Raw genomic sequence first — 27,084 nt, forward strand, 5'->3', positions numbered from 1 at the left:
GGGGCACCGGCATACCTCAGATGAAGAGCTCTCTGGGCAGTGGGTGTTGCTCAGAACAGACCTCTGCTGCACTCCCCACCTCAGTGGGTTCCTCACTGCCTGGGGGCAATGCCCCCACATGATGACCCATCACCCTGCCTGGCCCACTGGAATGAGGGGAGTGATCCCCAAAGCCACCAGATTGCGCGTGAGCCTCCACAGGAGAGGCACAGCCCTGCAAAGACCCTTTCCTCTGCTGCGGGGTGATTCAACGTGCTATTTAAAAGCTTCTCCCCATCTCTTAGAAGTGCAGGGAGGGGGGGGGAGGATCTGTCTGATTGTATCTGTGACCCTGGCAACTCTTCACAAGCAGAGACAGCTGAGTCACTAATATTTAGAAAAATAACATAATTGACTGTATTCAGCCCTGCGGAGGACCCCTGCTGGGTATTCACAGTTAAACATTAGCAACTCGGTCATTTCTGGCAGCCTTTGTGAAGGGTTGCCAGGGCTGTAGATTCAATTAGATGACCTCCGACAAACCGATTTCCACTGCAAATATCTTTGAAAAAATACATTAAATCCCCAATAAATACAGTGAAATTGGAGGAGACAGCCCTTCCTACCTCATTGGATGTCCCAAATCACCCTACAGACCCAGCGAGATGTCTTGCCTGGATGTCATGCATGCACGGGCTCTATTATCACCACTGCCTAATGTGATTTAGCCTTGTCTGTGGATTGCACTCTTTAAATCTGAGAATGTGACAGTGTCACAGTTGGATGCAGATTAGGATATAAAATGATGTTGAAAAGCTAAAAACATTTGCATGTATTTCTCTTTTCCTTTTCATTGGGTAGGAGTAACAGGTTTTTTACTACTACTTTTTATCCTCAGACAGCTTTTTTCCATTACTAGTCCTTGAATTATTTTGATGTAAGAAGCATTAAGACGAATTGCTAGACCCAGTGTTTTGTATTATCCATTATAATACTCTGCAGCAGTGCATTACATTGAGCCGTAATATTTACTTTCTTCTCATAAAATCTATACTAAAAGTGATTAACGTACCAGTGAGGAAAACAGAAACGAGAACTTAAAATTCTGGTTTATATATAGGGTTTTATGGCAAGCCCTGCAGTAAAACACCTTATGTGGACACTATTTGTTAACACTATCATAATGAAATCAGCTAACACCTTAATTACACCTTGTAACTGCTGCTTACAGCGTGTAAGACATTCCTAATTCAGCTTTTAGACATCCCAATTGCAAAAGCTCCCGGCTGTCCCCTCAGTCTATAGGACTTCATTTCAGGCAACAGATCCTGCCCGGCAGATCGGTTCTTAGCTCAACCGTTCTGCTTGCTTGGGCTTTGTACCCTAAACAATTCCAAGCAACCACCAAACCCTCACTTTTCTCACACGTGTCAACAGCTGGGGGAAAATAAAGAACCAGAGCAGTGCTGGATGCTCCCCATGTCCCTCCAGAGAGGAGCTTAACAAAACAACGTTTTAAAATAATACATCCTATTGTGTGGGTTAGAATAAGATATGAATCCCACACCAGAAAATTATAAATGGACAAAAGCTATTATGAAATGATAATCTAGAGAGCCACGAACACCTCATCTCAAATGGCATTTGTAGTTATTCTTGGTGCAAAATAAATGTAGTTGGAGAGAGGGAATTTTTCTTTACATATAGTGTAAACTGGGCTATGGAACGGAGACACTGCATGGAGTTTAGTCCTGATTTTTTTTTTTTTCCTGAATGTTCCCTGCTGAGCAGTGCCACAATTAATCAGGCTTTCTAGGTTTTAGTTAATTGCTGGACCCCAATAAATTGGTTTGTACTGGCATTGGTCCAGGTCTGATAATTTCACAGCCTTGGAAATTGCTGCATGTTCACACAAGAACTGTGCAAGTGGGGAGCTGGGATAAAAAGAATAAAAGAAACTCTTGTTCTGCGAGGTTCCAGTAATACTTACAAAGCCAGCCCACTAGCAACAGCGTCTTCACTGTTTGTTTATTTTCTCCATGTGTTTTATACTGATTTTTTTTTTTTTTAACAATTAAGGGAAATCCCCCCTTTTCCTTACTAGAAACTTCTACAGATAATTGCTCTCAATGAGCTATTTCCAATTTCAGCAGTATCCTTGTGGAAATTTCCACTCTACCCATCCTCTGCTGAAAACTCATTGTGGCTTTTTGTGGAAGCTCAGCTGTCTTTTCCCTCTTTCTGCAGCTTTGTTTGTGAGGAAGAATCACCACCCTCTGGGGAAGAAAGGCTTTACGCAGGCTGGCTGACCCAGAGAGGAGAGGAGCAGCGCTGTGCTCTGGGTCCCACAGTCCCCTCGTGGTCGGTCGGGTGCTGAGGGAGGACAACAGGGCTGTCCCACGGCATGCAGGCAGAACGAGGCAGCCCACTGTCATGGTGCATTGGTGCTGGCCCGGTGCACCAGGGCCTGTTAGAAGTAAGCACACAGTGCTGTTCTCAAAGGGAACGGCAGCTCCACAGCCACCAGTTCATTTTACAGTTGGGCTCAGTTATGTGAAGGACTTTGCGTCCTCAAGTCTCACTGGTAGCCGTGGGATTTGTGAAGGCTCAGCCTCCGGCAGGCACTGGCTCCATGCTGGCACACGTTTGACTTTGTTCCCCCCAGAGAAGGCTCATTTGGCAAATTCAGTCTTACTAATGGGTTTCAAAAGCACTCACACCAGTGAGTTTCTGAGGAACAGAATTACATAATAGCTGAGGTGTTCGGTAACCTCACTGTTATTGTCTTTGGCTCACCAAGGCGAGATTAGCAGTGCTAATCACAGCTCTATAAAAGTATTTCTGAATTGCGAATGGAGCTTCATTCAGTCGGCCTGGACTCCTTCTGCCATGCCTTGGAGAATGCCTAAACAGGGCTTCTCTGGTGGAGAGAAATGCTGCAGAGAAACACATCAGCAAGTGGATTTTTATCACGGTACGGACAGTCTGTGGGACATGTTACTGCTTCTCTCGTACACATTCCTTCCAACTCCTGCACACATCTAACTGAGTGAGATCCCCGTCAACAATCCCAATGGCAGGGGAGAACATCTGCTCTTCTATGTGAACAGCACTGCTTGCTGCTGTTCTCAGGAACGTGAGGCTCTGAGAAAACAATCCTGGTGAAGCTCCTCCCAGAACTCTGAAGTCACCACTGATAAGGATGTTGGGTGCTCCTTTGCGCCTACTGACTGAAGGCACCAGACAGCATTGCACTGCAGTAGAAGCAGGGACTGTGAGTTGTGCAGGCCTCCTCCCAGAAGTGCTGTCTGTACAGGAGTTAGGGATGAGCATTTGGAACGAAGATATCTTTGTTTTTTGATATCTTTACCAAAGGAACATCTCTCTTTGTTTGCTGAGGTACATGGCATCACCTGGTGATATAGAGATCTGTTTTCAACAGCTTTATCGATGTTGTGCCTTCAGCACCCATCACGAGATTAAGTAATGCAGAAGAAATTAATTACTACCCTTAATGCTAGAAAATAAATGTTAAAAATCTGTCATGACTCGAATTTTCTTTAAAAAATAAAAAATAAAAAATAAAAAGAAGCAATTCAGATGGCTAAGCACAGAAAGGGGATAAATCAGAAACCAGTGGTTTCTGCCAGAGATTACCGTGCATAACTGACAGCAACATGTATCTGGTCAAGAATTTCCCAACTGGAAATGTCAGGACAGGACAGGCACGAATGCATCCTGGGAATATCACCGAGATCAGCCCTCACAATTTCATTGTCCTTTATGACAGTTCCTTGGGCTCACTTGAAAGCTTGAGTGATAATTGCTTGTACAGATCGTGGTGATAACACTGTATACATTTTTATTACTATTTCTCTGTCAGTAAACCACTGAGTATGGATGTTGTGACACACTGTGGTGAAGGATGCTTTATATGTAACTCATAAAGATACAAACCCTGTACTGCTACCAATGGTCCTGCTGACTTTTTTTGATATTAAAGGTATGAGAAAGATTTGTGGGATCAGAGTTAATGCTATACACTCTGCTGTGGTGATAGAAATAAATATCTACTCTGAGTTGGATTAGATTAGATCAGATTAGATTAAATTGGATTGGATTGGATTAGATTGAGTAGAAACAGCTGCAGATGAGCACTTTGAGATCAATGCAAAATCCAGCGGTGTTCTCAGCACCTCACCTCACAAAGCATTACCCGCTCTTGGACAGAATGAAACATGGGCAATTCTGGTCCCCTGCATTTTCATATCTGTTAACTCTTACGACTTTCGTAAGAGTTCACTTATGTATTTGGAAGTGGGGTTTAGGAATATATAATTTAGTTGCTTTTTTTTGATAGAACAAAGACTTTGAGCTGCTCTTCAGTTTCAGATGGATAAGCTTGCGTAAAGGTGAGGAAGAACTGGGCCTCAATTTGACTCTTTATGGAATGTTGCTGTTGTTTTTAGCAAGCCATACCCAAGGATTTTCAACTTACCAAATCCATCTGTCTCTCCGCTAAATAATTAATTTCCAGTGTTTGAGGACTGAAACCCCACCGCAGATGAAGTCAGTGCTACAGGATGAGCAGGAGGGTGGAGAATGCTCATGACCATCCTATGCCATAATCACTAAATCACGCACATCTGAAGCCCTTTCTGTTTAATAGCGTATGCGAAGACTGCTTGATGAGCATCCAGATTGTATTCCCAGTATGACAGTCGCAGGGCTGATCCAAACCACAAAAAGTAATTTAGAGATTATTATAAAATCCTGGGAAGAATATTTAGCATTTTAAGATACATTTTCCAAAGGGCTTAGCAGATTTTATAAGAACACAAAAACGAAGAAATTCATTAAGTTTAAGAACTTCCTTCCACGCTGTTTTAAAATTGAAAAGCTGACCATAAATCTTTTTTTTCTCGAAAGGAATGGGAAAAAAAAAAAAAAGAAAGAAAAAAAGACAGGGAGGTAAATGGCAGCTGTGTCACGTGTCGGCCATCTCTCAAAACTCCATATCTAATCCAATTAAGAGAGTTTTACATGGTGTATAAACATGTTAGCATTGGCATGAATCTTTTATCTTGTTTTTTTTTTCCCCTCACAAGAGTTGAGGAGTAACAGTAGGGTGACTGCGTACCGCGTGGCTGCTGCAAAGCACAGCACAAGGAGATGCACTTCCACCCTCAGTGTCACAGCTTCTTAGCTGCATTAGCTCTGTTATCTCAAACAAGAGTTGTACGGCTACATTTCTGTGCTCTTAAGAGTTTAGGGCACCCTCAAATTTCTAATGCCCACAGCTGGGAGCCATTTTTTCCCTTCCAGACAGCAGGACACAGAGCAATTGAAACAGTGAGCTCTGCCTGAGAACATGATGGGTAAGAGCCACATCTCCAGCTTCTCTGGAGCTCCGTGTCACATGTGTGCAACAGAACTCAGCTTCAGTCACAGCCCAGCGCTGAGCAAGAGCACAGGGAGAGGTGGTTCCTCAGTCACGACAGCACTGCAGCCTACAGGGGAGATTCCCTAACTGAGGGCTGCGTCAGCTGCAGTGTGAGGCAAAGCACAGCAGGATGTGGTGAGATGCAGAGAGGACTACATTTAATTGTACCTGCTCTTCAGCGGCACTTGGGCAGGGCTGGGAAAAGAAGAAGGGCTCGGGCACGGGTGCAGCACTGCCCATACCCAATGGTGTGGAACACTCGGTGAGCTCAGCAGGGGTTGCTCACCATCAGCCCACCTGCAAACATCTCATTCACACCCAATGTCCAGAATGTGTCACTCTGCCCTTTGCGTCAACAACCGTAACTCTTGCTGTGCCTCTGTGCTCTGTATGGCTAAATTCAGCAGCAGCCTTTGTGCATGATTAAACACGCACAGCCCTGGGTGAGCAGCAGGAGCAGGAGTAAGGCTGGGGCATGCTGCCAAAGTCAAGGTTCCCACCACGTTGCCCTCTGAGTCCCAAGCCCACACTTGAGGAAAAGGCTCTTTCAGCCAATTCTCTTCAACCTACATCTGCCAAAGGGTGGGAGAAGGGCTCTCTTTGGTCTATTTCTGTGTCCACCAAAGGTCTCATACCTGAATCAGTATCTCCATAGACTGCCAGGAAGCACCATCTCCTGCAGCAGCCTAGCAGCATGCAGAGTGAAGTGCTGGCATCTTAACACAACTCTCTCAAGGCATGCTTCAGGCCAAATAAGGAATTTCTCTTCAAAGAATCTCTCTGTAAAAGAATTCAGGTCGCAGTCTATAGAAAATACTTAATTTCTCATTACTCCTAAACTGACTATGCTTGAAGAGTTCTACAAGGATTTTTGCTGTCCTTACCCACATGCACTGGGTGTTGTATTGGCACAGAGGAGCAATGCACACAAAGGGCAGCAGCCAAAGGACGTGTGACAGGTTGGTGCTGGGGCAAGTGGGCTGTTTGGGGACGCTGAGCTCTGTCCTAACACAAAGCTGCACCCACTGAGGTCACACTGATGCTATGAAACCAAACTCTTCAGCCTGGATGGTGACACAGGATGATGTACAAGGCTGACGATATCCTGCTCACAAAGATCTGCAGTCTCTTTTCTAGACAGACTTACCCATTGTGTATGTGGTTTTCTGCTTCTAAAGTTACTGCAGTGTCGCAGTTCAGAAGGACGTGTGCACACCCGTACCTGACCCTGAGCGTGGCTGTACCTCTGCAGGACCAGAGCTCACACTGCCCAGATCGTCTGCCTTCCAGTGCCAGTGACAGGCTTGTTTCCCATTCAGCGTCCTTTCCTTTTTCCCATTTGCCCATTTCTGTGTCGTGCAGTGGCTCCCCCAAAGCCATCAGCCGGCGGCAGAGGCCACCACGTTCAGGTCTAAGAGCTCTAAGTGTTCCTTCTATTTCTTATGAACACGGACTGTGCCTGTGCGTAGCAGGGCGAAGAGTGGCAGAGCAGCACAGACTTAAGCACAGAGCAGTGTTTTCAAAACGATCAACTCCAGAACGCAGTTTCTTGTGATTCAAAAGCTACAAGGTTGTTTTGCCCTAACGCGCAGCGCTGGTAACTCACAGAGTGACACTAGAAACCCCTCCGAAAGCCATCCGCTGCGCTCACACCGCTGCTCCCCGCTCTGTGCTTTCAGGATTTCGCCCAGCCCAGCCAACGTGGGACCGATGGAGGTTCCGCTCAGCGTTCGGCCCTCGGAAGGCAGCGCCGCGCCCGGAGGTGCGCTGTGAGCTCCCGGCAGCGCTCCGCGAGCACCCGCTCCTAAACCGGGGGAAATGGGCTGTAATTTGTTTCTCCACATGATGTCTTTTCATACCTCGCCCTTTTTCTCAGATCATTTGTCAAGGGTTCGCTGATCTCTTCTTATTAGTTACAGGGGCTACAACAAGACGGAACAAGAATGTTTGACCGAGCATATAATGTCATGAGTCACGGGTTTAATTTAGTCCCACCAGAATCTCCGTGTGACCCCAAAACCTTCTAACACGCCGGATCAGCGCGGGGGCAATCAGCAGAGGGTGTTTGCCAAACGCCTTCGGACTGCGCTCCCCGGCGTGCGAGCGGCCGCAGGAGAGAGAGCCGTGGGGTGTGCGGACCCGGGGGGGGGGCGCGGGGTACTGCGGGGGCGGGCGCGGCTCTCGCCCCGCCGAGAGCTGCCCCCGGCGCGAAGCAAACTCCACCCCGGGCCGGGGCCGGGCGGCGGGAGCGGGGCGCGAGAGAGGAGGGGGCCGGGGCGGGAGGCGGACCGCCGGGCCGACGGCCGCACTCCGCCTCCGCCTCCGCAGTGCCGCCGGGGCCGCGCGGCAGGACCGGCCGCCGAGCATCCTCGGGCCTCCGGTGGCGGCAGGTGTCCCGGGGCGGCCCGGGGCCTCGCGGAGCGCCCGCCCCGCAGGGGTCCGGGGGGGAACAGCGGAGCGCCGCCTCTTCGCCCCGCGCTCTACGGGGCCGCGGGCCGCCGGCGGCCGTCGGTCCCCAGCTCGTCCCCGCCGCCGCCGCGGGAGCGAAGGGAAGAGCCGAGAGCCCGGCCGAGCGGCGGCAGAAGATTATGGCGACGTGAGCGGCAGCGCAGCCCCCGACCCGAGACCCCCGCGCCCCGGCGCAGCGCAGAGGCTCCCCCGGCACCGCCGCGGTTCGGAGCGGCCTCCGGCCCCTCAGGTTTGTGAGCCGCTCTCTCCTCGGGGGGAAGGCGCGGTGCCGCCGTCGGAGCTCGGCTCGCCCCGGCTCGCCCCGCCGTCCCGCTCCCGGCAACGCCGCTGCCGCGCCGGGAGCCGCCGACCGCAGCCTCCCCAGCGCGTCTCCGCCGGCCCCGGGACCCGTGCGCTGTCCGAGCCCCGCCGGCCGGGACCTGCGGCTCGGAGCCCCGCGGACCGAAATCCTCGACGGGGCCGGCCGGGGGGCTGCGGGGCCGGGGCTGCGGGAGCGGAGCGGGCATCCGGCGGTGCGTGCCCGGTGCTGGACAGCCGCCGCTCCGCCGCGCCCGTTCCTGCGCAGCGCAGCGCAACGCTCGCGACGCCGGCGCTGCCTGGGGTCCTGCGGTACGGAGCCCGCGCCTCGCTTCGGTGCGGCGAGACGGAGATCGCTTTCCTTGTTTCGGCTAAGCGCGAAGCACACCAATAATTAACAGGTTAATCCTAACTGATTATTTAAATCTAGGAATATTTTTAGGACGTTGCCCTTTGGGGAAATAAAGGGAGTGTGCTAACAGTGAAAAGTATGTGTTTATATTTGGAGTAACAACAATGCAGAAATTAAAGAGAATTAAGGAAGACATCAAAAGTCCCCATCCCATTACAGCTATTAACTCCTGCATTTCACTGCGTGCAGCCTTTCTGAGAGTAAGCAGTCCGAGTTTTAAAGCGGCCTTCCTTCCGAAGATGTGGCGTTGAAACGGACGGCTCTCTGAGCCCCTTCTAGGCGAGGCAGCGCAGCTGGCCGGCAGGTAAAGCGCCGCACAAAGGGTGATTGTGCTCCCTCTATAAATACGGTTTGCTCACGCACCCCCCGAGAGGGCCGGAGCGTTCAGCGCTCCCCTTTCTGCCGGTCGCAGGGATGTGCTGCTGCTGTGCTCCACGCATGCATACTTCCCCGGGACTCAGCTGCGAGGTTTTCATTTTAAACAAGTTGTTAGAAGTTTGTTTGGCCTCGAAGTGCTCTGTGTGATTTGAAGACGTTGAAAGGAAAAAATGACTTACATCTTTCTTGTGAAATTGGAATATTATTCTCAGCTTCCAAAATAAATGGAAAGTTTTCTTTTCTTACTGCCATAGGGAGTGTGCTTTCAGAAAGGCATTATGTTTTTGAATGTTTTCAGATGCAATTTGCATTATGTTGAATGAGCCCCTTGAATAGAGACAGAGCTCACTAAATAGTGACATGTGTTAAGGAAGATGTCTGCTCTGGTGGTGCTTTGGGACTGTGTAGAGAGCCCCTAAACAGCTCTGATAGGAGCAGGTAAACTTCTCTTTCTTTGTTGAAGTATCCTGGACCGCACCAGCAGCTTTAATAGGGAGGTTTTCTCCTTAAGTGGCTGTTAACTTCACTGACTTCCCCATAGTTCATATAAAAATGTACTTAATTTCTCTATGCTACCCACCCCTTAATTTTGAATAAACACACATGAATTATTACTTCTGCTTTGGTTATCTGTCAAACTAAAGCACATTCGTGTACCGTTCTGTTATTTACATGAGATCTGAAGAGGTCAAATCAGTTGACAGAGCACATTGTTTGTTTTTCCAGTGGTGGATCTTTTTTTCAGACTTTTATAAAACTGTGAAACCACTTCTAAACCTCTTGAGATCAGACCCAAATCTTTCAGCACTGTAAGTTATGGACAAGTGTCCTCCACACAACAAACTCTGATGAGCAGTAACGTATCTGCAGATTTCTTAATTTAGAATCTTAAGTTGGCTATCAAAAATAAGTGGCACTTCAGTTATTATATTCAGTAATTATTTTTTTCCCTGCTTTTTCTTCATTATAAAATAATTCATCTTTTCAAAGCCAAAAAAAAAAAAAAAAAAAAGATAAACAGAATGGAGCTTGCAGCAAATACAATACCATCTCTGCACCTCTCAGAGAATACGTTAAGCTTTGCTCCATGTGCAAGGGTTTGATAGCTAAGGTCTATTAGAATGAAGGTGGCAGCGTGCTTTCAGATTTCAAGGCAACGAAAGGGTTAACTCTAGAAAAATTAACTGTACCCAATCCCAGAACAATAGTGGCTGGGAGATGGGAGGAGGGGTGAATCACGCAGTTGGGGGAGCCTGTTAGATTGCATGAGGAGGACTCTCGTTGCCCACAGCCTGGCCAGCACTTCTCCCTACACATGGATTTCCACGCTGCAGTGCCAAGGTACCAGCTGTGTCCAAGGGGAATCTAACGATGAAGGCAGAGTATTCTGCTCTGGAATCAAACGAGACTTCACGGGTATCCACTTTTCAGCCTCCATGAATGGGAGTGTGGTCTCTTTTCCAAAAATGAAATGATCTGAAGCCAAAGGTGTTTCCACAAAATGAAGATCTCTGGTACAGGCAGATTTTTTGCTTTGGGCAGCTTAGGATCTCTGAGTGCCGGCTGAAAGCATGTCAGAGAATTTAGGTGTATTGCTGGATTTGAGTTTAATTCATCTTTTCTTTCCAACAGCTCAAACGTTCTCTACCTTGGAGGCTCTTTCTCTCCCTTTTGTTGATAAAGATGAGAAGAAAGTGGAGATCGGAGGATTTTCATTTTGTCTTTTTTGGTGTGCTCTGTCTCCTGCTCATAGACAGAGGTAAACTAGAACAAGTAAAACGTAAGTAGACTTCTCACAAAGCTTTTGCATTCCCCCAAACCTGACATTTTCCTTCCGTTTGACGAATGCGGTTCAGAAAAGATTTCTAAGCAAGAATGTCCTAAACTGGATTGGAGCTGCATCCAAAGCTTCGTGCTGTTCTTCCTCCTCCTAATCCTACGTTTAGTCGAATCAGGTCACAGCCGTGGTTGGGGCACATTTTCCTGGAGTCATACAGGTTTATAAAGACCGTAACGCATCGGTTGGAGAATCTGTTTTATTTCACATACCCCGAATCGAGAGAGTGCTTAATTCTATTTTAGTGACCTCTGTAAACATCTGACAGATTATCTGGATTTTGTCCCCTGTGTGAGGCCATTGTGCTGAGGTTTTCAGTTAGTGTAAATCTTGTCCAGGGCTGTTCCGCTCCGTTCCAAAAACAATCTCATATGAACTGGATTAGATACATCTTTTGAGAAAATTAAGAGCCTAAGCACAGTCGAAAACTTGATGAGAAGCACTGAATAGGATACAAACAAAACAAAGGAATATTTCTGCAAAGCCTGTCAGAGATGTTAGCACATCTCAGGAAACGTGAGCGGGGGGAGCAGCCGTCCCAGTGAGTGTGCAGAGCTGAGCCTGCTGCAGCCGTGCCACGCGCTGTGCGCTGCTCTGCCCAGCTGCCTCGGCTGTGCTTCGGCCTGCTTGGAAAGCGCGCTGCTTGGCCTTGAGAAGTTGTTAACATTTTGGCCTCAAGGTCAGCAGCTTCTGCTTTTGGGAACGTAGATAAATAAATAAACAGATAGATTTCATTGCAAAAGGGCTGAACTTAGACACAAACCAGTGTGCAGGGATCCTCGTTCAAGGGAAGCGTGGGGTGAGAAATGGCAAGCCTCTGCTTCAGCCAGCCGCTCTCAGGTCCTGCAATTCATTTGCTTACTTCCCAGATGCTACTGGTGATCCCTACCTCTTGTTACCTTCTCTTAGCCCAAGACATGTAAAGGATGTTCTTGCTTAGGTTATCTCTTGGAAGAGAGGTATTGTGCTTGATACACTGAAGTATTATCCATACAGAGGGCAATGAATTAAACTGAATTTGGACATCAGTAAAGCAACAGCAAGGATTTCTCTTGTGGAAATACAGAGAACTGCATCCTTTTATTTAAGAGATTTGAGTTTTTAATATGCAACTGTAATGTGACAGAGAGAGACAGGGCAGTAATGGCTGATAGGCAGATGGATATCTGCAAAGCTACCTGCAAGATGATGAGTATTTAATGACTACTTTGGAAGCTGATGCGTGTGTAAGACAGTACCACTTGTTTTGAAATATGAGGACAAGCTTCTTTTTATCAGGTTTTTAAAATATGGAGATACTGAACATACAGTGTAAATGCAGTGCATGTGTATTCCTTCTGTAAGCCCCCTTATTTACAGATCTCTACTGTACAACCTCAGATTTTTCTACGTGCAGCCAGTTGCTATGGTTTTGTAATGACAAGGTTTTGTTTCCTACCAATCTGCCTGAGCAATCAAGCACTTCAGTTCTGTTACCTAAGTGGGATGTGAGCCTATGCCTTAGTAGGTGTGAGAATAAACCCACCCTGTATGAACCACATTTTCAGCTATTTCAGGAGTTATAGTTTGGGAATGATGGGAGGCCATTTCATTTATCTTATTTTGAGAGATAAGAAACAACAGCATGTGAAATTAAGAGCATTCCACTCCTACGTGTCATTCTCCAGGGAAAGAATAGAAAATAATTCTTTACCAAATGTTCTGTACTGTCCACAAATATAGTTTACAGAAAATATTGCACCTGTAAAAACTCTTCTTATCTATGGAGTCGGATCATTAATTCGTAACTCTTTCAATCATTCACTGTTTTACAGATTCAGATACATACTGTGTGTTTCAAGACAAGAAGTACCGTGTAGGAGAAAGATGGCACCCTTACCTAGAACCCTACGGGCTTGTTTACTGTGTTAATTGTCTCTGCTCAGAGGTAGGACCACTGACTTACTGATCCTAGAACTTCTACTTTGTTGAATTGACTGGAATCCTCTATGCCGTATCTACAATTTGACAAAGCCCAAGCCTGTTTTTGCTGGGGGGTGGTGATCATGCTGTGGGAAATAGAGGTAGTGAAGGGAAAACATCCTTGTGAAGGCAAAACGTTAACAGAGGAGGCCAGTGCTGGCAAAAACACTTGTATGGGGCAGCCACAAAAGCTTCTTAACAAGCCACAAGCTTTGCCAATGCTGAATGTTACACCATGAATAACTGGGCCCCATTAATGACATTTAATCCTTGCACTTCCATCAATACAGAAGATTATGTTGAACTCAAATTACGTTGTGTTCTGATGTATGTACAGTGCCCACATCTTCCAGAGGGCATTTCCATAGTCAAAGTACCTCCTGCATTAAAGCGTTGAAGAAATAACACGATAATAATATTTGCAAAACTCTAGGATAAAGAAGAATGAAAAATGAGTGGGCACAGGGAGGAGAGAGAACTGGCTGGGAGACGAAAGCACAGGCCCTTGGTTTTACCATCAGCTGGTGCTTGGCACTAGGATGCAGCTGTCATAGACCCTCTGAGTATGCTGTGTAGTGCTGGGGAGGGACAGAAGAACGAGCAGGATACGTCCCTTGGAGTACTTCATAATGAGTAACACATGAGACACTCCAGATGCTGAGTTTTGTCTGCTGTATTTAATGTAGAATACATTTTTCTTGGCTATTTTCCTCCCTCGCAAGTGTAAGATACTGGGCTCCTGTGCAGCATTTGCTCTGGGGGATCTGCTACTACAATTTTGTGCAGAGATGCACAAACAGTAGTCCCGCAAGCTTGGCTGCATCTCACATCTGTGCAGCAGAGTGCATCTGTAAGAGCAAAAGCAATGCACTATGAATAAAAATCCCTGGTTATAGCAAAAAGGAGTTCCTGCTCACTTTTGCTGTCCTGCGTGCAAAGCTGAAAACTCGCTTGGAGCCAGTGTGTGGTAAAACACTGAATTGCTGGAAGGCTGTGCCTTGGGTGGGGATGAAATTCCCTGGAAGCCCTAGAGATCTGGATAGAAGTCATTGCTTACTGTTTTTTAGGAAGACATTAGTCTGGAGAGATGAGGAAGTACATGGAGGGCTCCTCTAGAGAACAGCATTACTCTGATCCGGGCAGATCCATGCCCTTTCAGGCTCCAACAAATTGGGAGGTGCTTTATCCCTTCCCTTCTCACGTGGCCATGGAATACCAAAGCAACAGGACAGGGCAACAAGGGAAGTAAAGAAGAAAACTGCTTGTGGTAATGATGAGTAGATACAGCTTACCAAGTGGTCCTGCACTCTACTTGCTTGTTTGCTCTGTACAACCCTCTGTTGTATTGTGAGGGTCCAAGATATTACTAGAGCCTATGTCATCAGTGAGGATGCTGAAGGATCTCTGGGATGTAACTCTTGCTGCACGGAAAGAAGACTCCAGACAACTGCAGCATCCAGCCGTTTCTGTGGGCTTTGTCCCAGCCAGCACAACTGCCATAAGAATGCCTCTATAGTAAGGGCTCCAGATCATCACAGAACTCTCAGCAATTCAGAATGTTGACTCAATTAAAGCTACGTAAAGCATTAGGAAACATCTCATGAGATAACATAAGCACAGACCCTAAACCCAGTATTACAGCATAAAAAAAATGAGACTACAGTGTACACAGACAGCAACTAAAAGAGGCCTGAGTGGCACTCACCTATGATTCCCAGGCAGGTAATCAGTTAGGCAAAGTATGTGTGTGGACAGAGTCTGAAGCAACAACCTACTCCTTCACACTTCAGTGAAATGCAACAAAATCCCCAGAGGTCTACATAGCCAGGGTGACCAACATTTCACTTCTGGCCTCAAATGTTAGGATTCGTATGTTCTCCACACAGAGCAAGTAACACCAGCCAGGAAACAGAAACAGATCTGTGGTGTATCTCTGAACAACGGTTCATCCAGCCAGCCAGCCAACACACACCTAATGTGTGCATGCTTAAGAAGAAAGCAAGATGCATTAGCTAGCTAAACAGAGGCCAAATTACTCAGCCTGGGATTAAAAAAAAGAAAGAAAGAAAAAAGCATTCCTGGTTGTGTGTGCATAGTATTGTATTTTAACAAGTTACAATTTATGTACTCAAACCAGAATAAATCTAAACATAATTCAGTGTTCTTTCCCTGTTCCTCCTTTCCTCCATATGTACCACCAACTGCCCCACTTCCCCGCTCAGTGCAGTTGCATGCCTTAGGGGGCTAAAGTGAATGCTGTCCACTGTCAGCCCTCCAAATGCAGCTGGGGAAGAGAGCTGCACTGTTACTTTGTGTGTCTGACACAGAAATGCTTTCGTTGCCCTGACTCACAGAGGTGTGCAGGAGCTGAAGTCCCAGAGTAATCCATGGGGCTTGGACTCCCAGTGTCCCTGTGAATCTTAACATAAGGTCAGCAAAGGAGGTCTGCAGAATTTTTATCACAGCTGATCATGCACAGAAATAACCGCTCATCTACAAGATTTCACAGGACTAGGAAATAAGGGAGGGATGCCACGGCACAGGTCAGGAAAGCAGTGTGGAGCCAACCAGCAGACACAGGTGGCCTTTCTTTACAGGATGGGCTCTCAGATGATGGTCTGCTGGGCAAGGAGCTGTGCAGACCAAGGGTAGCCCTCATCCTGCAAAAAGTGGCCAGAAATCCCTACACATACAAAAGCTAAGGAAGTCTGCACCTCCACTGGGAACGTTTCAGTGCTCCACAAGGCACATGAAAATGAAATGGGTTTATTGCCAACACCACGTCAACCTACATAGTTGTAGCATTGTCGTAGTATAGTATCAATGTTCATGCTGAAAGATTCTTCTTGCTATAAACAAGAGCAACTCAGAGCTAAATTAGGAGGATGAATTATAGATGGGAAATGGGGATCTGAAATGGATAGTCTTTTCTGGTTACAGACACTGGCGAAGGAAAATTCCCCATGTTTTAATTATAAATCAAACTTAGATGTGGTCAAATAAAATATTATGTTAATGACATGAATAATGAACAGTATTCCCAAGACTTGCTCATATTTCTTAGAAAAATGGCTACTTACCAACTGGTGTTCTTTGTCTACCGGGGAACCCATAAAATGAAAACAAAAGACTCTCCACAGTTTTCAGGAAAAATTACAGACACTATTGTCTCCTGTGGTCTTGAACTAACCCTCAGTAGGGGATATCTCAGAGACCTACCATTCATTATCTTGCCTTAGTTTTGGACATGCAATTCCTAAGTGCAATCTGCTGAAAGGAAAACAGAAATGAAGGTTGTTGCAATCCATTTTGAGGCAATTCTGATTTTAAGGTATGTATGAGTTTCTGCTACATTCTGACCCCCGACATAAATTCATAGGCAGCTGAAGTAGTCCGGGTTTACAGTGGTGTGACATAAAGCAGAATGCTGTAGAATGGCATTTGTTTTTAAAATATCCAAATGTGGAATAGATAACAGATTTCTGAGGTAGCCCATTTCATTGAAGTATTGTGTTATGTTCTGCCTGCAGAATGGAAATGTCCTGTGCAGCAGAATAAGATGTCCAAGCCTACACTGTCCTTCCCCTGTGCATGTACCACAGCTGTGCTGCCCGCGATGCCCAGGTAATTTATATTAATGACATGCAGTCCCTTCTGAAATAGCTATTTAACATGCTCAGTCACAGCAACAAGAAATGTCTGTGCTGGAAAACAACTGTGAAGTACACATCCTTCTGTATCCATTTAGATCATGAGAAGCTTATCCTACAGCAAGTTAAAGTATTTTCTGTGCTGGTTTCTTTTTAAGTGAGAGGTTTGGGAAGGATTCGGGTAAGCCACCAAGCCCAGTCGCCTACAGCTGAGGCAGAAGATAGCAGAATTTTCATTGATGAGGTCTAGGGACTATCTGCTCCCCACTCTTTCCGTTATATCTAAACTCTCTCACAGTAAAACCCCATCCCATAAATTTCCTAAGTTTGTGCTTTTGGCACTTTCCATAAGACCAAGCTAAAATACCTGGTTATTTACAGTGGTTCTCTCTTAATAAACAATTAAGAGAGCAACATGCACTAATGCACATGCATTTGTATAGTATCACTGTACAACCAGCCTGGTAAAATTTGTGTTCTACATCTCATGTCCAGGCATAGCTTCATTAGTAGGAACTGTTGTAAATCATAGAAGCAGTGCTGTGGAAGTTTATGACTACATAAATCCAATTGGATACTGTATAGTAAATTCCTCCAGACTGTACACTTATTATAAGCTCATTATTAAGAGCCACTGTATGAAAGAAACTAGGCAGGATCTTTCATGAGGCTGTTACAGCATTCCCGACATGGCCTAATGGCTGGTAGATTTGACTGGAGCTTTTCCCTAAACGTCTGTCTTAGTGGCACCCCTTGTTTCTTATAAGAAAGTATTCATGCAGCATCACAGAAAGGGGTTTTATTTGACTTTCTCCAGAGAGAGTTTCATTGTCTGAGGAAAACAGCTGTTCTCTGACCAAAACCTGGGTGCAGGGGCAGCTCGTGGTGGTGGAGGGAGAGGAGTGCACAAGTCAGGTTGTGTTCCACAGGGATTGCAGTGTATTGGTCACACTTACTGGAGAGCAAATGGCACCCATGAGTAAATTTTTGATAGCATTCATTTGTCGTCACAATCATACACACCTGTCTATCGGACATATGAGGGCTGCTCCAAAAGTAATGCCTCCTGTTTTATTATGTTGGCCCACCATGTCGGAGTCAGATGGTGGTGGTACAGCAGTAGAGGCTGAACCTTCCTGCCAATTTCCCATTACATTTTGCTGCCGTGTGACAGGTGGCAGCAGAGGGGCAGTGTGACAGAATGGCGTCTGACATGGAAGCAAAGGTGAAGATGAAGCAAAGGTTTCTCATTGAATTCCTTCACGTGGAATTCATGTCATCCATTGCCATTCACTGCAGCTTGCTGAATGTTTCTGGAGACCAAACAGTGGGTGTGAGCACAGTGAGGGGTGGGTGGTGCATTTCAGCAGTTGTAACAGTGACAGCGGGGTGCCTCTGCTGGTGCAGATTAGTATGAGAACAGTATGTGGGCTTTTGTTCATCACTGGTGAACATGCATAGCTAATGGTGCTGACTATACTGGAAGACAGTGTTTTGTAGCTAAGAATTTGCTCTATCAAATAGTATTATTGTGTTCTTTGTATCTGTTGTGGTTTCCATGGAAATAAATAGGAGGCATTACTTTTGGAGCCATGTATGTATCAATGTCTGACCTAAGTATCTAGAATTGTATTTTAAACAGTGGTGAGAAAGAAGCATGTGCATAGCTCCTCTGATGCCATGACAGAAATCTGAAACAGGTGGAAAAGCTCTATCCTGGAAGTGCTGCTATCTTTCTGTAGACCGTAAACAGAATCAGAATGCAGCTTTGAACACAGAGATCTACACCATCACTGTATAAAGGTCAGGGAGATGACTCCTGTCCTTCCTGTCATTTATTCTTGCCTTTGTCCCAGGGTGCCAAGAGTGCATGTACTGTGAGGTAATAACAGCTGTCAGCCCACAAGGCTGGTGTTAACACACACTGCAGCAGCCTGTGCCTTTAAATGCCAGTTATTCATTCAAGAGATGCAGCAGCTTCCTCAACTAACATGATTAATTCCTGCTCATCAGCACAGAACTGCTTCCCTCAAGACATTTCCTCATGTTCTGTTTCTTTTACATTTAAATCCCAAGCAGTATGTCTTCCCACATACCTCTGTATAGTTGTGGAAAGCAACCTGATCACATTTACAGAGGAAACAGTTAGACATACATCATAATTAGAGTCACTGTACCTTAATAGCTTTCTGATCACAAGGCCAGTCTCACAACAGTTCTCAGAACAGGCCTTTCAACAGCGACCTTCTGAGCCACTGATGTACGCCAGCAGTGTGCTTGATACCTCTGGTCTGTTTCTCCTGCTGTACTGTTCTTATCATTGGCAGCTGAGTAGGGCAGCTAAGTCTCAGGAGCAGGTTGGAGGCCCCCCTGAGATTTGAATGAACTTAGGCTGCAGCTAGACTTCATCTTGCTGACTTATTGGGATACTGGTTGCACTTGGACTTGCTACGGGCAGGCTGACTGTTACTCAGGCAAGCTGGCAGTCACGTTTTGTTCAGGATGTAATATTATCATTTTGGGTTGAGATGATTATTGCACAGTATTTTCACTCTTCTTGTGCTCTGGAGTGAGCTTCATCCCGTCCAACTCCAGATAAAAAATTTCAGCATCTGGTTGATGGTAATGTTTTAGTGATCATGGTCTAATACATAGGAAAGAAAGGCTGCAAGATAACATCTTTTATTTGCCCAACTAGTGCAGTTAGGTAAAATAGTAAGATGCTAGGAACATGAACAACGCTTCTGTTTGCAGATCAAAAGCAGAACTGGCTTGCCCAAAAGCTTGTCTGTTTTTCCAACTAATCCAACCCCCAGTTGGCAAGGGAATCATCTAGATACCCTTTATAGCTGTTGGAAACACACTGTCCCCTGAGGGTGATTCATCCTGTTGTCCAGAAGAAGAATTTTTCCCTGGAGACGCCTGTCTGATTGTTGCCTCCGCTGATTATGGAGGGAGCACAGGCAACCAGCATATGCTAGATGCTTACTTTTTTGACAGCTAAGGTTAAATATCAGAAATCCCACTCTTGCTATGCAATTAGTGCTTTGGGCAGCAACTGCTGGTTGAGGTTTTTATGTATGTCTGTACAGTATTTAGTATTGAAACATAAATGATTCTGGATTGACTGTTTTTGCTTCAATTGCTCTTTGGCAGTGAACTGTTTGTCTTTTTTCTGTTTGTGGGGCTGCAAACCTGATACCAATCAAGATTTTAAAACATTCTTCAATAACCTTGTAGGAGTAAGGGGCCCTGTAAACTCTCAAATCTTTCTAATCAAATTCTTGCTTTTCACAGACTTCAGCTACAATTCTGTAATATATATGTTTAAATTGATAAATCCAGAAAATTATAAGGATGAGTCTTTCCTGAACTGTGATCCACTATCTTCACTCTTAGGATCTAGCTATAGTCTATGTGCTACATGTCATGGGCTGCTAAACTGCTAGCTGGCAGCAGCTCATTGCAGAATAGGAGTGCCAGTAAGCTTTATTTTTTCCCTAATTGAATCTGTAATGTAGGTAAATCTGCACCAATGTGTTAAGCAAAAGATGTCCAGGAATCTCTTGTGATTTCAGGGATTGTTTGCATTCTGCTTTCTGCAGTGATTACGCGTTTCATATTTGGATGCTCTGCCTTCAGTAGTAAATGTTCATGCCTGATCTGAATAGGAATTTCAAGCATTCTTGCACATCTTATGCCAGCTTTCCATTTCTGAGTGTCCAGCACACGATGCCTTTTGTGCAGCATCCCTTGCTATGTAAGAGTCCCACTTCTCTGGTTCCCCAGTTATTTTATAACAGAAGGTGCCTAAGCACTGTCCAGTAGCCTTTCATCTGAATTGCCCTCCTAAATACTCATTACGTTCTGTCACCTGTGTTTCCCCTCAGTTCCTCAAGCTGCATTTCAGAAATGAGTAGTGCTAGTTACAGTCACTTCGGGCTCTTCCTCCTTGCTTTCTGCTAGCTTTGTAGAGTGCAACTGCACAAATAACTGCCTCCATATTTAATCAAGAAGAAGTAATGCCAGGAGGCAGCAACTCTCATTGGAAACTGACCTTCTTAAGCACCTAAGCAGAGGAGCTGCTTGAAGGGATTCCTTTGAGAAAAGTTGGCACCGCTCTCCCCTTGGAATTCATGTCTCCTGCATCCATAGTGACACTGGACTTGCTGACACAAAGAGATGCAGTGTTTGTATCCTGTCTCCCTGGCACCAGCCACCATGAATCTGAAGGAGTTGTCAGACATATATTATGAAGCATCTTCTACTTTTCACCAGAGATTCACCCTACCAGCCTCTACCACAGATTCATTGCTAACTTTTTTGTATCTTTTCAAAACTTATCTTTACTAGCATTGCCAAAATCCAGGCCCTGTGTCTTCCATCCTTCTGCAGATCTGAAAAGTATTTTTTTTTTTTTTTACTATTTGAACTGGATTTTTATTATCACACCGTGTAACTAAAACAACTAGCTTTGCATTCACTGAGACTCCTCTTACACATTAGTGAGGACCAGAAGGATATCACCCGCTCAAGGTACACTTTCTGACAACCCATGGTCAGAGTGTTGAGCTGAGCTAAAGAGTTATCCACACAGGTGGATTTAAAATCATACATCTGATCATAGCAACAGAGCTTGAATTCTTTCCTTCTACCTCAGACTTGCTCCTGGCACATCAGGAGAGAGGTGATTTAGAGACTCGGGGAGATAATTCACTGCCATTCTTAGGGCTGGATCAGCTCTGGAGCTGGAGAGGATTTCACACCTGCTGCCCTCTGCCATGAAAATAAACTTCACATACAGCTTCTGAAAGTATTCACTTGCAGCTGTCTTCTGTCACTACTATGGACAGAGCCTTTACAAATGGAACATGTATTGTAAGTTGTATCACCTCTGTATGGAACAATTGCGACTCAGAGATTTAGAGTCTAGGTTTAGATTTAAAAAATTGAGTACACTCTGGAAGATGTACATACAAGATGGAGAATGCTGACATCAAAAGTAAAAATACACACTGCAGGATTTAGAAAGGGTTTCTATATTCCACTTGCTGGTTTGATTTCTCAGCAGATAAGGCAGCACACTGAGGTATGAATCAGCCCATCTGGCTCGAGTATTTTTTAAGCTTGCTGCCCCGACTAAACACACAGGCTTCCAGGAACGCTCATGATTAGTAACACATTTGTGTTTGAGCTCCTTTTGTACTATGATTTTTCTGTATGAAATTCAGACCACTTTTCTGATGTGTTTCTCATTGTTCTCTACGTACTGGAATAACAAAATGCCATGTGGCACCTATGAAGAGTTGACTAACTGCAAAGACAAACCAAATCAGGCATCTTACCGTAGTGGCCTTAGAACATCACCTGAAGTGGATGAGGCTATGTCTGCACGGCAGACCACCCATTATGTCTCATTCTGTAGCACTGATATTCATAAAGACTCAGTTTTGCAACAGGCTGTGTACATAACTCCATCTTTTAACCTGATATGGATTATATATGTAACCAAACAACCATATGTATAATACAGTGCATCTTGCACTGAATTACAACCCAAATCTTCAGTGTGGGGAGCTGGAACACTCTGGAGTTCTATGCCCAGCTCCTGTTCTCTACACAACTCTTGTTGCTACCATCTAGCCTTCTCATAGAACTAAGTGAGAGACTCATGGCCCAAATCTCACTGAAGTCACAAAAAGTTTTATTTGCCTCAAATAGATGGGTCTCAGTAGATAAGAAAAAAGAGTCCATGTAAAAATAGTAATATTAAAATATGTTCAGGTGGTCTCTCACTGAGCAGATAGCTTTCTGTGCTGCTAGTAAACAGTTGTTACCTCCCATATGAAATGTATGTCTGTTGACTGATGCTACATCATCTGAAATTAGTCAGAAACTCAAACAGACTATTAGAGCAATACTTGGGATCAAAAATATTTATGAGTAACTTGCCAAAGTGCATATCATCCTTCTACAAATTTTGCATGAACCAATATGCATGGTTCAAATGCCTAAGCACTTTTTGAGAATTTGGAGATGGATCTAGACTTCATGTGTGACTTGTGAAACTCTGCTGTCCAATCCAATCTCTGCCCTACCATAGAAGATCTTCAAGAAGATCTTCACAGAAGATCTTCTTGAATCATAGAAACCCTTTTCTGTTATGTTCATCTGTCCCTCTAAGTCCTTGGGCAGAATTTCTTCAGGAACTGTTCTGCCAGAAAGTTTGCTTTCCATATTATCCTGTAAAGAGATTTGAGACCATTGGTCATGCAGTAGCGTAGAGATCTCTGAGCCTTTGACCTCCTTTCCTCTACACAATGGTAAAAGGATTAAGGAGGAAGGCTACAGAAAGATTCTCACGAGAAGAGTGATTTGCCTCACCTACAAAGTCCAGTCTACCAGTGATGGAGAGGTGTACCACATGTACAGCTGAAAGTCCTTGGCAGTGTCTCCATACAAAACACAGGACTAAAAATGTGAGGAAAAAGAAAAAGTAGTATGCAGAAAGAGTTTTATGCAGAACTACTGTGAGAATAAAAGAGCAGGGAAACTTAAGGAATTATCAATGTTAATCAAACAACTGCAGTGCTTGGAAGTCCTTCTGGTTTTATTCTTTATCCATTCTACATTGTCCACAGTTGTGGAAGCAGCTGAATTCTCTGACAGGTACTATAAAAAGTTAGACTTCTGAACATCTTGACCATTTGAAATCATTATCCATGCTTGTCTGAATTATTTATCCACAGAATAACATCTAATTCTTGTGCAACAGGTACATATATAGGATATTTAAGTTCATAACCACCTTATCAGTGTGTCCTGCTACGACTGTTTTCCTCTCACCAACTGGCACTTGAGTAACAGTCAGCTGGCAGAAATGTTCCTTTGGAGCCACAGTTACATCTCAGATTTTAGAATGACTGGCCACATTCTCAGCATCCTGCCCACTTCCCAGCACCTTGTCACATATCTGACACCAGTCTCAGTTCATGGAAGAAACACTGCATATTCAGCTCCCTTTCAGCATTCATCTCCACCTTCCCTTGTTACTTTATCTGAGCATCCGAATCCCTTAAGACCTTCAGTCTGTACTTTCACACTGCCTGCAGACCCCGAAGCTCCACCACCACCTTCACTACCCATCTCTGCACTCTTCAGATGAAAAAGAAATCAGAAATAACCTGTGACCAAAGCTCTCATTAGTCATAGCGCAGAAGGGCACAGAATATTTATGCTAACGTGCACAGCAGCTGATAGTAGTAACTGAAGAAGTGCTATTATCAATCAATAAGAGACAATCAATCAATAATTTCTTCAGTCTGCATTTGGTTCCTCTGGGCTTAGGTATGGTTACTCTGCACAGACAAACAAGTTGGATATTCACATCTGGAATCTGAATGACACATAGAATGCTGCACAGTGCCAGAGAATAGTGAGATGTTCTGGTTTTTGCAGGGTCCCAACAGTGGGCTACTGCCAGATAGTTCAAATAAATGGCTTATTTGGAAATAAGTGTTATTTGGAAATACAGCAGTGTAGGCATTCTTGGGAGGCATTTAATTTTTTCATATTGACCTGGGCTCAAATAATTTTGTTTGATTGGTAATTTGCCTTTGTTACTGGCTTCATAAAGGAATGTTTGCTATCACAGCCAGACTGAGGTTATGACTTGTTCCCATTTTGTTTCTCTGAACGTTAAAAGTTCAAAAAATCTGTCTGTAAATCAGCATCCAAAATGCACTGAAAAAAACCCCATCTGCATACACGGATGACCGGACTAGAACTTCCATTCTTTGGACTGATATGATAGGGTAGGGTAGGCTGCTCAGAATTTTTCCAAGACAAGTTCCAAGAGCTTCAAAGATGCTTCAGAGAGGGTTCTAAGTCCAGCAAAGCTTAATTCAATTTGTTTCCTTGGCTGGGAAAATGACAGATAGAGTCATGTAATAGTTCAGCTTTAGACCAGGAATTAAAATGGAGCAACCTAGAAAGTGTTTTATGACTCCTTCAGAGTTTTGCTGAGCAGTTTCTTTATGCCACTATAAAAGAAAACACAGGAAATTAAGCTGCAGAAAATATATTAAAATAATGTGAAGAGCTTGACTTTAGCCCTAGAAAGTTAAAAAACATCCAACAGCCTTTTGAGGGTTTACAGTGAAACTGCATCTTTGCTTTGAAACTGTGTGAAATTTTATGCTGTCTAGATAAGGTGCTACTAGTTCCTTCAAGCAGTGAGTTTCATACACTCTCTACCGGCTGGCCATATTAAAGACTGGCTGTTGCTATTACCTCTGAATTACCTTGGAGTTTTTAGAGCTTAACACAGTCCTTGAAGTTATTTTAATGTAAAACGTGGCTTAATATCTTTGACACCTGCATCTCTGAGAGGCACATATGGATTTTGTTTAGAACTTGTGTTTGCAGTTTTGGGATAGTGCACAGCTTTCCAACCCAAATTTATTGTCAGCCTCAGCCACTGCTTTAAAAACAATATCACTGCACTGTTCTTGTTGTTTTTCAAAGGGACCTTCACACATCATCTACGTTTCTTTAAATCATAGATTTATAAGAATTTTGATGGTGATGCATTGCTGAGGGAAAAGGCTGATCCACAGCCTACTCTAGTCAATCAACAGGTTTCCATTAGATCTGATAGCTTCTTGATGAAGCCTTCTATGAGAACAGATGCAGTTATCGACTGTGACACAGTACCCTCTCTAGAAATGCTAAAAGGAGCAAGCTAGAAATATGAGACAGAAGATCAAAGAGGAAACTGCCTTCGTGCTATACCACACAGAGTAGGTGTTTGGGCTAAGTTCCAAATCTACTTAGTTCAATGGACTTCAGATCAGACCTCGAGGTGACACATTCATGTGGAGTGGAAACAAAAGTAGAGAGGGAAGAGATTAAGTAAAGGAATTTTTTATAGAAAGGAAATCCATTTGCTGTCTTACACTGTGCTGTAATCCCCCAAGAACCTGCAGCCACCAAATAGCTAGGTGAGCTAAGTAACCCTGCACTGAAACAGTGGGCAGCTTTTCTCTCTCTGAAGTTCCTGTATTCTCATGAGATGATGGATTGGGATTTAGTTCTGGTGATAGAATAGCTTTACAGTATTTGTGCTCTTTACCCTTCTTGACATGATAGTGCTAAGAGCACTTGCTCTTTCAGCAACTGTTGGTTTTGATATTATACAGCCAGTTTGCAATGGCAGTCTGTCAGTTTAGTTGTGCAGCCCTGAAGCTTCACTAGCAGCAGATCAGGAAGAGGTGGTGCTGATAGCTATCATGCTTTTCTTAGGCAGGCGTATGCACAGATAGCAAGGGAAGTTTCTCAAATGTCTGGAAAAAAGAAAAAGCATGCATTATCCCAGGTCACCGTGACACTTGTCTTCCAAAATGCTCTTATAAATGCTGCTTATGCTGCTTATAAAACAGAGATCTCCTGCCTTCTCTGCTTTCTTTACCCCCTCTGTACTTGGCTCTCTCCTACCAAGAAGCCTTAGAACAGCACACACATGCTAAGATGGCCAAGACACGACTATGGAACGTCTCCTGCACTAAAGGCCTTTTTGGGGAAATAAACCACCCTGGCAGAATAAGAAAATCCAGATTCCCAGCTCTGTGCTTTCTTGCACAGGCCCCTCTGATACAAATGGATCAGAAGATGAGCATTATCTGTATCTCTGCATACAAAGCAAACCTACTGCTGTCATCTAACTTTAGCTTTATTGGCACTGCAGGAAAATAGGCAAGTCTCTGTGTTATATGAAAGCACTGCTATTTGTGAATGAAATGCAGTGCATAAATACAGACACATATTATTTGTGTTACCCCTTTCCTGTATAAACATCAGGATCTTTTTGAAAAGAATATGTTAAAAAATAGTTTGGACTGAACAGAGCATCAAGGTTAGTCCAATCAACAGAGTTGTTCCAGATTTATTTAATGTAAGTATGTCAAAATCTGTTTGACTGTCACTCTCCTAGCAAGCTGCATAATCCCTTTCTGCAGGATGCCTCCCTCACTTACTTAAGTCTTAGGCTCTGTTCTGAGTTTGTAAGGATCAGATTATCAACACATATTCATTCCTCTATTCCAAATATGTGCCTCATACTGAATAGCTGTTTCATATATATAATAACCATATTCCACTGGCTTATTGCGTAGCAGAGGGAAGAGCCTAGTACAGAGGATTTCTGCCTGGAGGCAGGTTTCTTCATCCTCTGCTTGGAACATCACTGGCATTTAGCTTCTTTCCAGGACTGAGAAGTGCTTTGGATGATCCCATTGGAACAGAGACACTGAGGCAGCAGGGGTCAAAGTACTCATTACTACTTTTTGAGAGCTCTGATCCCAGGATGAAACACAGAATCATTAAGGTTGGAAAAGACCTCTAAGATCATCTAATCCAACCAGCGATGTGCCACCAATGTTGCCCACTATACGCTGTCCCTGCTAATCACATCTACACAATTTTGAACACATGGATACTGCTAATTAGAACGGCTGCATGATTGCTTGCATCTATGCATACTATTCCAGCTGTTTTTCAATACTGCTGTCCCTAAATTGAAATTAAAATGTGACACCTTGTTTGTTAGAGTCCCAGCCTCCAAAGTTATTCACTGAAGAGAGCTTCATTTGAGCAGTCA

The 27,084-nt window shown here is 44.6% G+C and overlaps 1 protein-coding gene across 5 annotated transcripts in view; it reads left to right on the forward strand.

Annotated features, from left to right (window-relative positions):
* The first annotated feature begins 7,886 nt into the window (after positions 1 to 7,886).
* Positions 7,887 to 27,084, forward strand: part of CHRDL1 (chordin like 1) — a 41,872-nt gene continuing 22,674 nt past the window's right edge. For 3 of the 5 annotated variants that reach the window (NM_204171.2, XM_040698654.2, XM_015278152.4), the window contains exons 1-4: positions 7,887 to 8,120; positions 10,611 to 10,758; positions 12,630 to 12,742; positions 16,308 to 16,401. In NM_204171.2, the coding sequence (NP_989502.1) occupies positions 10,662 to 10,758; positions 12,630 to 12,742; positions 16,308 to 16,401 (304 nt within the window). In that variant the 5' untranslated portion in view covers positions 7,887 to 8,120; positions 10,611 to 10,661. Of the gene's footprint in view, positions 8,121 to 8,789; positions 8,905 to 10,236; positions 10,320 to 10,610; positions 10,759 to 12,629; positions 12,743 to 16,307; positions 16,402 to 27,084 lie in introns of those variants that run through there. The other 2 variants (XM_040698655.2, XM_015278154.4) reach the window with 2 other exon arrangements.

Source organism: Gallus gallus, chromosome 4 (assembly GCF_016699485.2).
Source record: "Gallus gallus isolate bGalGal1 chromosome 4, bGalGal1.mat.broiler.GRCg7b, whole genome shotgun sequence".
Classification (NCBI taxonomy): domain Eukaryota; kingdom Metazoa; phylum Chordata; class Aves; order Galliformes; family Phasianidae; genus Gallus; species Gallus gallus.